Here is a 12,930-nt window from a genome sequence, read left to right on the forward strand (position 1 = left end):
TCTCATAAACTTTCCTGCCTGGGCTGGTTTTGAACCACAATCCTCAGATCTCAGCCACCTAAAGAGCTAGGATTATAGATGTGAGTCACCAGCTTCTATCTCATTCATTTAATTTTGAATGATTAACTGTATAAATGGTGCATGTTTCAGGACTTCTCTTATGCTCACAGAAAAATCCCAAGTGAATATGTCTTCTACTTCCTCAACAGCTTTCATCAAAAGAACAGCTTGGGCATTATAATTTTCTCTCCTAGGGCTGTATATTGGCAGTTCAACTTGATTTATTAAGAGTACTGTAGAATTTCATATTCCTAAAAGTCTTAATAGAGACTTCAGGAATTATCTTGATTTTACTAAGAAGCATGCTCTTGAGACTCTTTAGGTTAAAAGACAGCTAGTTCCCTTATACATTATTGATGAGAATGTCAATTAGTCCAGCCACTATGGAAATCAATATGGAGTTCCTCAAACAGCTTGGGTATAAACCCAATCAAATCTTAAGTCAGCATGCAATACCAAGTTCTGGGGTCAGTCTGGATTCCCATCCACAGATGAATAAAGAAAATGTGGCATAGATAACACAATGGGACTATAAGAGGAATGAAATCATGTCATATGAAAAAAGAAGAAGAAGATGGAACTGGAGACCTCCATATTAAGTGAAATAAGCCAGAATCTTGAAAAACAAACATTGAATGTTTTCCCTTGCATGCACTCCCTTTCTTCTTCCAGGTTTTATGCTTTGAGACCTGGAAGAAGGGGAGTTATTTGAGAAGAGCATGAGAAGCAGTGGGAAGTGGTATGAGAAAGAAGAATGGGGTGTAAATACAATAAAAGTACATTAGTTGCATGTATGAAAAATGTCATAATGAACCCATTATGTACAATGAATATATGCCAAGAAGACACCTCATTTCTGATGTAAATGTTAATTTCTTCTAGCCAGTTCACGTTCCCTCAGTGCGTCCCACTGGCTTCCCTCACGTTCCAGGCCTCAACGGGCTATAAGCAAGTTTGGTTCCATTTCAAGTCTAACAAATCACTGTACTTCTGTGCTGTATTAAACCTTAGAGTTTTACTCCTTCCACACAACTTCTCATGTGCCTGAGAAGTATTCACTTTTACTCTTTCTGCTAACATATATTACTTCAATATCATGTAATCCTCTTTATCTTGGATTTTGCCTCTGATCTTTTTTTCTTAAGTGTGTGAAACTGTCTCATGAGAGATCCATCTAGGGATTATAAATTCACCACACATTTAGTCATGATTGCCAGTCACTCCCACGTACTCAGCCATCTGCACATCGAACACCCTTCCATACATACAACGCCCACCCAGACAGCCCCGCTCCTCTGGCAGTCCCCTGGTATACCGTACCCCGCCCACCCACTGTGGAAGTCACACCCACCTGCTGTGATAGGCTCAGTACACAGACCTGCAATCCTCCCACATCGGCACGCCTCCTCCCAACTCACAGCTCCCCCGCCCACACACACATGTGCTCTCAGACACACAACCCCTTTTATAACTCACAATCACTTGCCCATTGTAACTGTCCCTCTTTTGGGGAAATGAAATGGCTAGGATGGAGAGTTAAAGGAGTATGGCCAGATGTGTGTCTCGATCTAGAAAATTAAAGGTTTTTCCCAACCTTATATTCTTTCAGAAAATATGTTTAGGCCCCACAGAAGAAAATACTTGGACGCACAGTAACTAAACATACAATATATATTGCATGTGTTGTATCTGCAGTGTGGGTTGGGGCAGCCTAGAGGCCAAGGAGAGCTGATTGTGTAGATGGGCCCAAAGGCTCACTTGCATGTACTGTGCAGGCACCTGATTGCATGAGGTCTGCCCACACGTGAAGGGCAGTTAGCTTCCTTGTACCAGAGTTTGAACTACGGACCCCAGGCTCTGGGTGGGCTTGCTTGCCCACAGCTGGTACTTTACTACAGGAGCCATACCTTCAGTACAGAATTTTGCCAATATTGGAGATAGAATCCCAAGCACTTTTTCTGACTAGGCTTTGTGTGATTTCCCCATAGCTACTCAGCTTCCTGAGTAACTATAGGTGAGAGCCCAGCTCTGATCACCAGTAAATGTTAATCTCACCCAGAACATCCTTCAAGTTAACAGATAAAATTAATCACCCCACAGCCACACACACACACACACACACACACACACACACACACACATACACACATACACATCTGAGAACCAGCTGTCTACTTACATAAATATCATAAAGATAGATGAATATGTAGAAAGAGAATGACAGTGCCAGAGTAAAGTTTTGGTATATTTCTTACGAGGTTGTTAACTCAGAAGCTTGTTCGAGTAAGGGGGTGTGGGTTTTCCTCATCACCCTCAGCAGATGTATCCCCTGGAGACCCAGCCAACCTGCAGAGACATTCTGTGACTCCCGCCCAATACCTCATCCCGGGCAGCGCGCACACATCAACATCTGGAGCCGTGAGGGCAGCAGCTGACCCTCTGTTCCCGCTGTTCTTAATGATGTGGCTGCCATTTGAAGGAAATCAAAGCAACCTTGAAGGTTTTTCACTTCATTATTTATTTCAGAGACAGGCATATGAAAAGTCACACTTACCAAGGTCATCTGCATTTTTGTTCCTCCTTCTTCTAGTTAGATGAGAGGTAATGGCTTAATAAATATAACATTATCAAAGGAAAAAGTCATGGAGAATTTGAGAGGTGTGTTTTTACTTCCATTTCTGGCAAGGGCGTACAGCTGTTGGAAGAACTAAGTTTCCAGAATACAGACTATACATACAGGTATTTATAGTCCAAATGGCTATGCAGCAGGCAACATTTGGGGCAATTTCAATGAGAAGCCATATGTATGAGGAAAAACAGGCTGGGTCAACTTTTCAAAGCTTTTAGGATGTCCCTGTAATTCAAAGCCTTTAGGAATTTCCCATACTTCATGGCTTATCTTGAAACGCAAGGTTTGGGGGAATGGGAGACTCTGGACTAGCTGGGCAGCTGGCGGAGCTGAAAGGGCTAAGGAAAAGAGCAAGCCATTACCTTTGCTCCTTCAGGAATAGAGGTTTGTGGTGTAGATTTAGCAGGAAGTGGGTAAGAAAGCAAAATGATTCATTCTACCATAAGCTTCAGTCTTGATCCCTCCTCTCACATTTTGTCGATAAATTATTTCTGAACACCGAATTTTTTTTGGTAAGTTGGTAATTCTGAACAAGTCTCTCTCTCTCTCTCTCTCTCTCTCTCTCTCTCTCTCCCTCCCTCCCTTTCTCTCTCTCTCACACACACACACACACACTCTCTCTCTCTCTTTCTTTCTCTCTACTAGTTTGATGTTAAATTTCATAACCCTTTGTCATTTTGTGCTTCTTACATAGTGGCTACTATTTTTAAGTTTTATGGGATTGTTTAAAAATAAGACATCAACTGGTTTTACTCACTTAAATTCCATTAGGGTCACAGTTACATAAAATTCTTTGTGATTTTTCAAATTCCAGGGAAAATTCATTCTGACATTTAATTATGGTAATCACAGTTATGGATTAAACAGAGACACTGTGGAAGATATTGCAAGAGATGGGTTGGCAAGCTGTATTCATATGGAAATAGAAGTAAGTGTTTTTCATTTAATCAGAAGGGTGTGTGTGTGTGTGTGTGTGTGTGTGTGTGTGTGTGTGTGTGTGTGTTGTGGTCTGGGCTGCCTTGTGTGGTCAGAAAGAGACTTGTCTGAACTACTTGGTCATACTACTAGACACAAGAGAATTGCATAGTGAAGTGTGAGTTATTAAGTTTATAATTAGCATCGGGAAGGCCAGATGTGAAAAGTTAATTGGATTATAATCCAAGAAATTACATATACAGTATAAGTCAAACTGCAGTTCCAGCTGCATTTTCTTTTGTTTCCTCACTAATTAATCCTTTTTCTTTTCACAGCCTGGCCTCTGTTTTGTATGAGTTGGTGTTAGGTGAAGCTAGATCTGCTTCCGTGTCTCCTCAGGGTGTGGAAGGCTCTGAGTGCCTTGTTTCTTCTTTTCCTGGGAGATGTGTGGCCAGTAGTGTCACTGGACTCTAGTTGCTCCCTGGGAGCAATATTTTTATATTTCTGACAACTTAGTAAATTTTCAGGAGATTTCCCTTTCTCTATCCTGGCAGCCCATCTTTCTTTCCTATTGACTCTGAATCTCTTCTACATTTCCCTTGTAACTTCACAGAAAATGGAAATCTCTTTTGTGGCTCCTTGATTAGTATTGCGATTCCTTAGCTTCCACGAAGCTGGTCACACCTCTCCCATCATTCCATCCTTATCTTTCTGTAGTTGACTGGTTTGTGTATCTTTAAGAAGTATCTCCACTGGGCTCTGCTGGCTCATGCCTGAGATCTGAGGATGATGGTTCCAAACCAGCTCCAGCAGAGTCTAGGAGATTCTTATCTCCAAGTAACCAGCAAAAAGCTGGAAATCAAGCTGTGGGTGAAGTGGTAGAGTACCAGCCTTGAGCAGAAAAACTAAGAGATCAATTTGGCCCTGAGTTCAAGCCCTAGTACACACACACACACACACACACACACACACACACACACACACACACACACCACACACAACTTCAATAGGAAGAAATGCAAGCTCCTTTTAAAATGAGGAGTCAACCTGAAGGAAAGTTTGGAAAAATACTTCTGTTGGGGAGAACCAGGGGCATAAAACATCATTTACAGACTCAACCTCCTAGAAATTAGTAGGAATAAGCTCTTAAAGGAAAAAAAGGTAAAACAGGAGCCATCACTCAGCTAAGTGTGAGCTACAATAAGGTAGAATCAAAAAAAAATACTGCATTCTGCATTCAAAAATATATTTATTTTTGTTTTTGCCTTGTCCAGGTCAAAACTTTTTATCAAGTATTTTTACAAAGCAATTCGAACAGAAACAACAACAAAAAGATGCTTTTTTAATTGCTCTGTTCCAGTACTGGGACTTGAATTCAGGGCTTCGCAATCTCACTTTGCTTTTTCACTCAAGGCTGGTGCCCTCCCACTTGAGCCACTGCTGTACTTTCAGTGTTTTCCTAGTTAATTGGAAGTAAAAATCTCATGGCTTTACTGCCCAAGTTCGCCTATCTTGGACTCCTGAATAGTTAGGATTACAGGCTTGAGCCTACTGGGGCCCCGCCCTATTGAATTTTTGAAAGGAAGATTTTTGGGTTTGAGTTGAGCTGATGATAGAATTGAGCTGGAGTGAACTTGAGAGGTTGGAATCATTCATTCTTTTACTTCCTCCTATGGGGAAAAGGATACCCAGCGAGCCTGGGTGATTTCTGCGGGGTCAATAGGAGTTGTAGAGCTGTGGTTATAATCAAGCTCTCCAGGTTTGCAGACTCTTCAGCCTATGATCTCCTGGTTAGTAGATTACCATGAGTTTGGCCTTTCTGACTCCAGTCAGAGGCCACGAAATATCACTGGAACTAGCAAACCCAGGCTGCTGGCTTAGGAACAGAAAGGGGCCAAGGTAATGACAAGGGGTAAGGAAGGAACCTTTCTGCCTGGTAAGATTTCTGTATCCTGATGCTCCAAGAAAACCAACTGCAATAATGGAATTGAAATTGCTTTTCAGTAATAAAGTGGCAGTACTGCTGTGAATGTACCGATTTTTATATCTAGTAATTTTCTTTTTTAGCAGCCTTATTCATTAGAATGATTAATCAGGGAACAACCAGGTGGAATGAATTCTAATATTTCCAATGATACTTTAATATTTGATGACAAGAAAAAAGTAATCTAGTCTTGAAATATTCATTAGAAAATAGTTACTAGTTCTACAGATAAATTTTTCAACAGTGATTATGATCTCTAAATCTCTGGTGATTATGATCTCTAAATCTTGTCTCTGTTCCATCTTATTATCATTTCTTTAAATGCCTAGGGTGTAAGAAGTTTGAAATATTCTTATTTTGAGCCACGATATATCTTGGTGGTGCCCATGAACAAGGAAAAATATGAGGGACACCTGCGGAGGAAAGGGTTATTCAGTCGTGCAGAAATTGAATTTGCCGTCTCCAGAGTGGACCTTTATATTAAAATTAATCACAAATTTCCAGGGTATTTTGATGCTGTCATCAATGCAGGTTAGTAACTCTCATCAGAGTTTTACTTTTTGCTATGTAAGATCACTGGATTAAAAATTTGTGTCATGGGGAAAAAATCCTTTGGGAAAAGTTTTATTGAGGCAATGAATCACAAAATAAATAAAAGGTACAAAAGAATTCACAAGACCTGGGTTTCCACTATTTTAATCAGAGTATTATCCTCATTATTCTCTAACATGATTTGGTGTGAAATGGCCCTAGAATAGGTTTCTTCTTTAGGGGACATTGTGAAAACAAAGTTATAAAATATGTAATTTCAAAGGTGCATTTTAAATTATATGAAACTCAGTTTTATCATAATCTACCTTTAGGTTAAAAACCCAGCTACTAAAATTATCATGATCATGAAAATATCTGTCTAAAATGAACATTTTCAAAAATGATCTCAGAAATGGACAGTTACTTGGAACAGTAATTAGAGGAAGAATATCCTGAAATTTAGAAAATTCTGTGTATTTTTAAATTGCACTGTATTTTTTTAAAAATCCATAAAAAGAAATGAGAAAACATACCACTCTATGTAAATATGAGGAAAAATCTCTAAGTCATTCTGTTACTACAAAAAGCCAGATTTACAGCCATAGATGTAATATTATAGTTTACAGTTTTTAAGAGGAAGTGGTGCTGTGGCTCAAGTGGTAGAGCGCTAGCCTTGAGCTGAAGAGCTGAGGGACAGCGCCCAGGCCCAGAGTTCAAACCCCATGACCAAAAAAAAAAAAGTTATGTACTTACATTACCTCAAACTACAGAATTTCACCACTTATGGACATTAAAACTGAACCAAATGATAGTCAAATTTTTTTCTTTTTCTTTTTTTTTTTTGCCTGTCCTGAGGCTTGAACTCAGGGCCTGGGTCCTGAGCCTCTTTGTGCTCAAGGCTAGTACTCTACCACTTGAGCCAAAACACCACTTCCAGTCTCACAGACTTCCTGCCCAGCCTGGCTTCAAACTGCAATCCTCAGATCTCAGCCTCCTGAGTATAGGCATGAGCTACCACTACCCAGATTGATATTCAACTTTTTTCACCTATGCAAACAATAATTGTATATGGTTCAACATAATAGTATTTGATCTCTGAAGCACGTTAACATAGTAACCCCATCATAGTGGTTTTCCACTATTGCATGGAAATGCTCACATTTAGCAGCTAAAAGCAATGCTCATTCATTAGGTCACAGTGCAACCATTGGTGGAGAGTCGGGTTGGGCATGGCTGGGTGCTTTGTGCATGGTCGGAGGCTGAGAGTCCAGTGCCAGCTGGCTCTTCTGAAGGCTGGGGAAGGAAAACTCTACGCCCAAATTTATCTTGTCATCAGAATGCATATTTTTGTAGTTTTAGGACTGATGTCCTTGTTTCCTTGTTGGCTGTTTGCCAAGGGTTGCTTCTAGAATTTTCTTTCAGGTCTTATCCACATGGCCCTCCACCATCTTCTAGCCAACAACAGCGCATTTGATCCTTTACATTCATTGAGTCTCTGACTTTCTCTTCTGTGCCAACAGGGGGAAAGCTCTTCTTTTGTGGAACTCATATGATTAAGTGGGCCCACTTAGATAATCCCCTTTTTGATACGCACAAACTCATTAGCAACCTTAATTCTATATTCCAAAAAAAATCCCCCTTGCCATAGACGTACATAATCGCAGATGTGATCTCTGATGGCCCACACTGCAGGACCTCTTGGAATTCTGCCTCTCACAGTATTCATAATAGTAAATGTTGATGGAATCAGAACCCTCAGCAACTGAACACTGATTGAATTTGATAGGATCCTGTTACAGTCATTAATGTGCTCTCTCCTTTACTGAAGATGATCTGGACGCTGCCTACCAAAAGCTGAGTCAGCTCATTAGAGGATACTTGGGATTGACAGAGGAACCTGCCAAGACTTTGGCACCAACTTCAGGTACTATCCTAGGTCCTTTGTGCCGGTTTCTTGTTTGTTTGTTTTTTAATGCAGTAAGAAAGATCTGTTATTATTTGGGTATTCATCTGCCAGGCCACAGCTGGCTCCTGACTCTCCAATGCCTGTCATTCGCCTGAGGTGATTGTTCATCCCTGAAACCTAATAGAATCCAGGAGTCTGGGCTTTGGGGGCCTTCTGGCCCTTGGAAGAAAGCAGTAGACAAGGGTTGGTCTAATGATTCAGATCCTAGCCTTCCAGAAGTTTAATTCTCTTAGGGGGCTGAGATGTTGTTGTCCTCATGGGGTTTATATTTTGTCCAAGAATTTCAAGAGTTTTCTTTCCTTTTTCCTCCAAACTGCCCCAATCCTCAAAACGTTGCATTGAAAAGCATAGCAGAAAGAACCGTAGCCAGAGCATGTAAATCTGGTGCCGGCCCTGTTGCTATCGTGCTGCTACCCAGACCTCATGCTCTGCTTCTGTCTCATGCGTCATGAGCAGCAAGTGATGGAGGCTTTACAAGAGAGCTTCTCTGTGGAATCTAGGAATTCTAAAGCCCTGACTTAGAATTTTAGCACAGAACTGATTTTAGATGGATGTGAAAGGTTCCCCCGTGTACCTCAGACCCATTAGTGTAACTACTATATAAGAAAAAATAAAATTATCAAAGCCAGGCACTGCTGCCTTGTGCCTGTAATGCCAGCTACTTAGGAGGATGAGACCTGGATCTTGGCTTGAAACTAGCTGCTTTTTCCAATCAACTGGCAACAAAGCTGGACTAGGGATGTGGTTCAAGTGGTAGAGCACCAGCCAGGAGCAAGAAAGCCAAAAGTGTTGAGCCCTTGATTCAAGCACTATTACCAGGACACACACACACACACAGAGTGAAACTGTTAGGAATGTAAACTATCATAGCTGCTGTGGAAAATAGTATGTGAATTCCTAAAAAAAAAAATTAAAAGAGTTCCCATATGATTTAGATGCTTCTCAATATATACCACCAAAGAATTGAAAGCAATATCTTGAAGAGATCATGACGCACTCAAGTTCATAGCTGGATTAGTTACATTAGCCAAAGGCTGAAGCAACCTAGTGGTGGTACGAATGTTAATGTACATACAGTGAAACATTACCCAGGCTTAAAAAGGAAGGAAGTCCTCACACATGCTATAGCTTAGATAAACCTTAAAGACATGGTAAGCAAAATATGCTCGTCACAAATAGCAGCCACTGTTCAATTGTATTTATGTGACATGCTTCACACAGTCAGATTTATAGAACCAGAAAGTAGAAGAGTGATGACCAGAGGCTAAGTGAAGGACGAATGGAGTGTTACTGTTTCATGGGTACAGAGTTTGAGACAATGAAGAATTCTGGAAATGGATGGTGGTGATGTGAACGTGCGTAACACACTGAGTGGTACTCCTAAAGTGGTCACAATGGTTAATGGTATACTACGTATAAGATGTGTTTTAACCATCTCTCAGTGGGCTGAACTCCATTCCTAGATTCCACATTTCCATACCTTTACCCACGGTTCTTGCTGCTTTGTAGATGTGATGTGGCTTTGTGCTGTGGCGTTGGTGTCCCTTTGCCCAATTGTGATTCTGTTGGCCTTTGGTTGTATTCTGGCAAATGGAGAGAGGTTAGGTTGCAATTGTGCCAGAGTTCAAGCCAATTGTGCCATTTTGCACTTTGCATTTTTCCAAATTGAGTGTCCATGGTGTTTTGAAATAAAGTCAAAATGGTAGCTGACAACAGATAAAGCAAAAAGTAACCCTAAAACTCAGCTGATTATGACTAAGAATTTTCTTCTGGGTCTCATGGAAGAACACAGTTATCAAGGGTATGATCTACCAGCTAGACATTAAAGGTGACTTGACCTATCAAACTGGCATCGGTGGAGTACAGAGAGTTGCTCTCTACAAAGGAGGGTGGGCATTAAATTAGGAGCCAGGGTATCTACCTAGTTCTGATCTGATCATCTGCAGCAGAGACTGGCTTTTTAGAAAGCCACGATCATTAAGCAGTATAGTGTAGTCTACCTCACGAGGCTTCCAGAACTCCACAGGACTTTCTCTTGAGGAAATCTGACTCTCTTTGTGTTAATTCTTTGCTATCCAGGCAACCTTTGGATCTTTAATTTGGTCCCCTGAGTGGACCTGCTCCTGTGGGAGGCGCTACCTTACGTGAGAACACCCCTCCCTGATCCCTGAGCTGGACCCATCTCCCATTGTAAATTAATAAATTGGTGTGCTGGCTTTTACACCAGCCTCTTGTGGGTTTGGAGAAACACACATCAGTCCCCTGAGTCTGACCAGTTCTGAGTAGATGAGAAACGTGCGATTCTGTATGGGAGCATGGTAAAGACAGCCTCAGCAGCAAGTAGGCCCACCGCGGTGCTGTAGCTGTCCTTATTCCACAGCAGCCAGCAACTGCACTTCAGTGCAGTTGCCATTTGGCAAATTAATAGACCAGATAATGCGTGCATAGGAAAATGGACTCCTATTTTAACGGGTATGATAAACCTTTATTTATTTAGAATAATTAGGTTAGGCCTATCTGATTTAATGAAAGGCATGAATTACAGAATTTATAGAAACGTTCTCATTCTCAGATACACTTAATGACTAGAAGTTATTCAGTTATTGACTAATAGAATTCCAGTTTGAAAAAGTAGCTGGGACATAATTACATTTCATATATCATTATTACTAGTCTCAACAGACCTTTGCTTTTCTGGCAGGTTTAGTATTTTGGAAAAGATTGTGTTCTCTTAAGCCAAACACTTTATCTTACTTATGCAGTTGATTTGCAGAGGAAGTTACTTTTTTTTCCAGTTTGATGCCTAATATAAATTTGCACACAGTGTGACAGAAATTATACAAGTGAACACTTAAAATTCGAAAGAGCACAGTCTTTACTAATAAGCTTTTATGGTATCTCTAATAACCCAAGAAGTCGAGCCAATGGCCTCTCTAAATTTTACGACTGTGAAGATTTTGCTAAGGAGCATGGACCAGGCATTTACAGTGCAGGAGGATAGAGCCCAATAATAATTGCCTAAATGAAACATCAAGACCTCCTGAGAAAGGGGCCCAGGCCAGCAGAGCCAGTGTCCTGCGCTTGACTGGTTGCCTCACTCACCTGTGTCTCTGTCTCTCTGATGTTTAAGGTTTATGAATGATTGGGCTGAGCAGTGAGAAAACTGGACTGGAAATGTAAAGCCTTACTTTTATGTTCTAAATTGAACCAATAATCTTTTTAACTTGGAATAGAGTCATTTTCTTTAATTTTCTGAAAGAAAGAAAGAGAGAGGAAGGAAGGAAGGAAGGAAGGAAGAATCTAGCCAGGCACTGGTGGCTCACATCTGTAGTCCTAGTTACTCAGGAGGTGGGGATGAGGATTGTGTTTCCAAACCAGTCCAGGTAGGAAAGTTTGTGAGACTTTTTTTTTTTGGTCGGTCGTGGGGCTTGAACTCTGGGCTTGGGTGTTGTCCCTGCACTCTTCAGCTCAAGGCGAGCGCTCTACTGCTTGAGCCACAGCGCCACTTGCGCCACTTCTGGTTTCTAGTGGTTTTTATCAGATATAAGAGTCTCATACTTTCCTGCCCAGGCTGGCTTTGAACCACGATCCTCAGATCTCAGCCTCCTGAGTAGCTAGGATTACAGGCGTGAGCCACGGGTGCCCGGCTTGTGACAGATGCAAAGGAGGCTCAGTGTGAGCCTAGAGAGCGCGAGGAGGAAGGTGGCCGGGGCCGGGGTGCTGCTGGGGAGGACCGTGCTGGGGTCACCTCAGGTAGGTACCTCATTTGTTTTGGAGCCTATGAATATCAAGTCTCCCTGGAAGTTTCTTCCAGAATGTTCCATACTGGAGTGTCACCTCTGACCCTTCCGCATTCCAGTACCGTGTCCTCAGATGAAATGAGTGCTCCATCCCAAGCAGGTGCCTGCTGGGGAGCAGAGTTACTCCATGGATGTGCTCCTGTGGTGACTGGAAGAAGCAATCCCTCTCTGCAGACACAGCATTGCTGGGCACCTCTGACAGCCATTAGTGAAGCCAGGGCAGACAGGGGAAGGAATCTGAGGCTCCGGGGTGGATAAGGGCAGCAGCTTCTCACACTGCATTGCCCGACCCTTTCCTGGACCCTTTCTTCCCTGTTTCTCCCATTCATCACTTGTTGAGCCCTGGCCATGTGGGTAAACAGACGTGGCCCCTCACGGCCCTTGGAACTTAACGTCAGGGACTCTCCATTAAACAAGGACACAAGCCAGGGGGACCTGGTCAGTCTTGATGTCCGCCCCGTAGCTCCAGAGTGGAGAACGCTTAAGATCTCATCACATGGAAAACATGTTCTCCACTCCCAAACTTGGCTCTGAGACTCCGCCTCTTCCGTGTGTATTCATTCGCGTTCCTGTTGGCAAACAAGGCCCTCAGTTCTATTAAAGCGAATGGCAGACAGTCTTCCCAAGGAGGGCAAATCCAGGTCTCCTCGGTTGGTGTAACTTGACTCTTCGAGGGTGTCCACGCATCACCAAAGGGAAAGAGGGTTTTGTTGTTGTTGTTCTTATTTCTAGACAGTGCAGACCATTTCTTTAGCTAACTTGTGTTTATATCAAAGCAGGGATATCTTCTAGCAAGAAGACCACCTCTGGGGTGCCAGCTCACCTGGTCCCCTCCCCCAGGCGCCTGGCAAAACTGCAGGCCGCCGGCCAGGTGAGAGGCCGTCCCTCCGGAGCGCAGGTCCCCGCCGAGGTCCCCGGGAGCCAGGACGGCGCAGACCCTTCCCAGGACCCCGAGCCCGCGCCGGGGCCTTCCTCCCCCAGCCCGCCGGAACCCGAGCTTCCGCAGCCCCCTGGGCGGGTCGCAGGCTCGTCCCCGCACGGGGAG

The 12,930-nt window shown here is 42.6% G+C and overlaps 1 protein-coding gene across 1 annotated transcript in view; it reads left to right on the forward strand.

Moving 5' to 3' along the window:
• The window catches only part of Lrguk (leucine-rich repeats and guanylate kinase domain containing), a 103,545-nt gene that overhangs the window by 53,902 nt on the left and 36,713 nt on the right, over positions 1 to 12,930 (forward strand). The window contains exons 13-15 of the mRNA XM_013021543.1: positions 3,504 to 3,617; positions 5,918 to 6,119; positions 7,948 to 8,043. Of these exons, the coding sequence (XP_012876997.1) occupies positions 3,504 to 3,617; positions 5,918 to 6,119; positions 7,948 to 8,043 (412 nt within the window). The remainder of the gene's footprint in view (positions 1 to 3,503; positions 3,618 to 5,917; positions 6,120 to 7,947; positions 8,044 to 12,930) is intronic.

This window comes from Dipodomys ordii, unplaced genomic scaffold (genome assembly GCF_000151885.1).
Source record: "Dipodomys ordii isolate 6190 unplaced genomic scaffold, Dord_2.0 Scaffold56, whole genome shotgun sequence".
Taxonomy (NCBI): Eukaryota; Metazoa; Chordata; class Mammalia; order Rodentia; family Heteromyidae; genus Dipodomys; species Dipodomys ordii.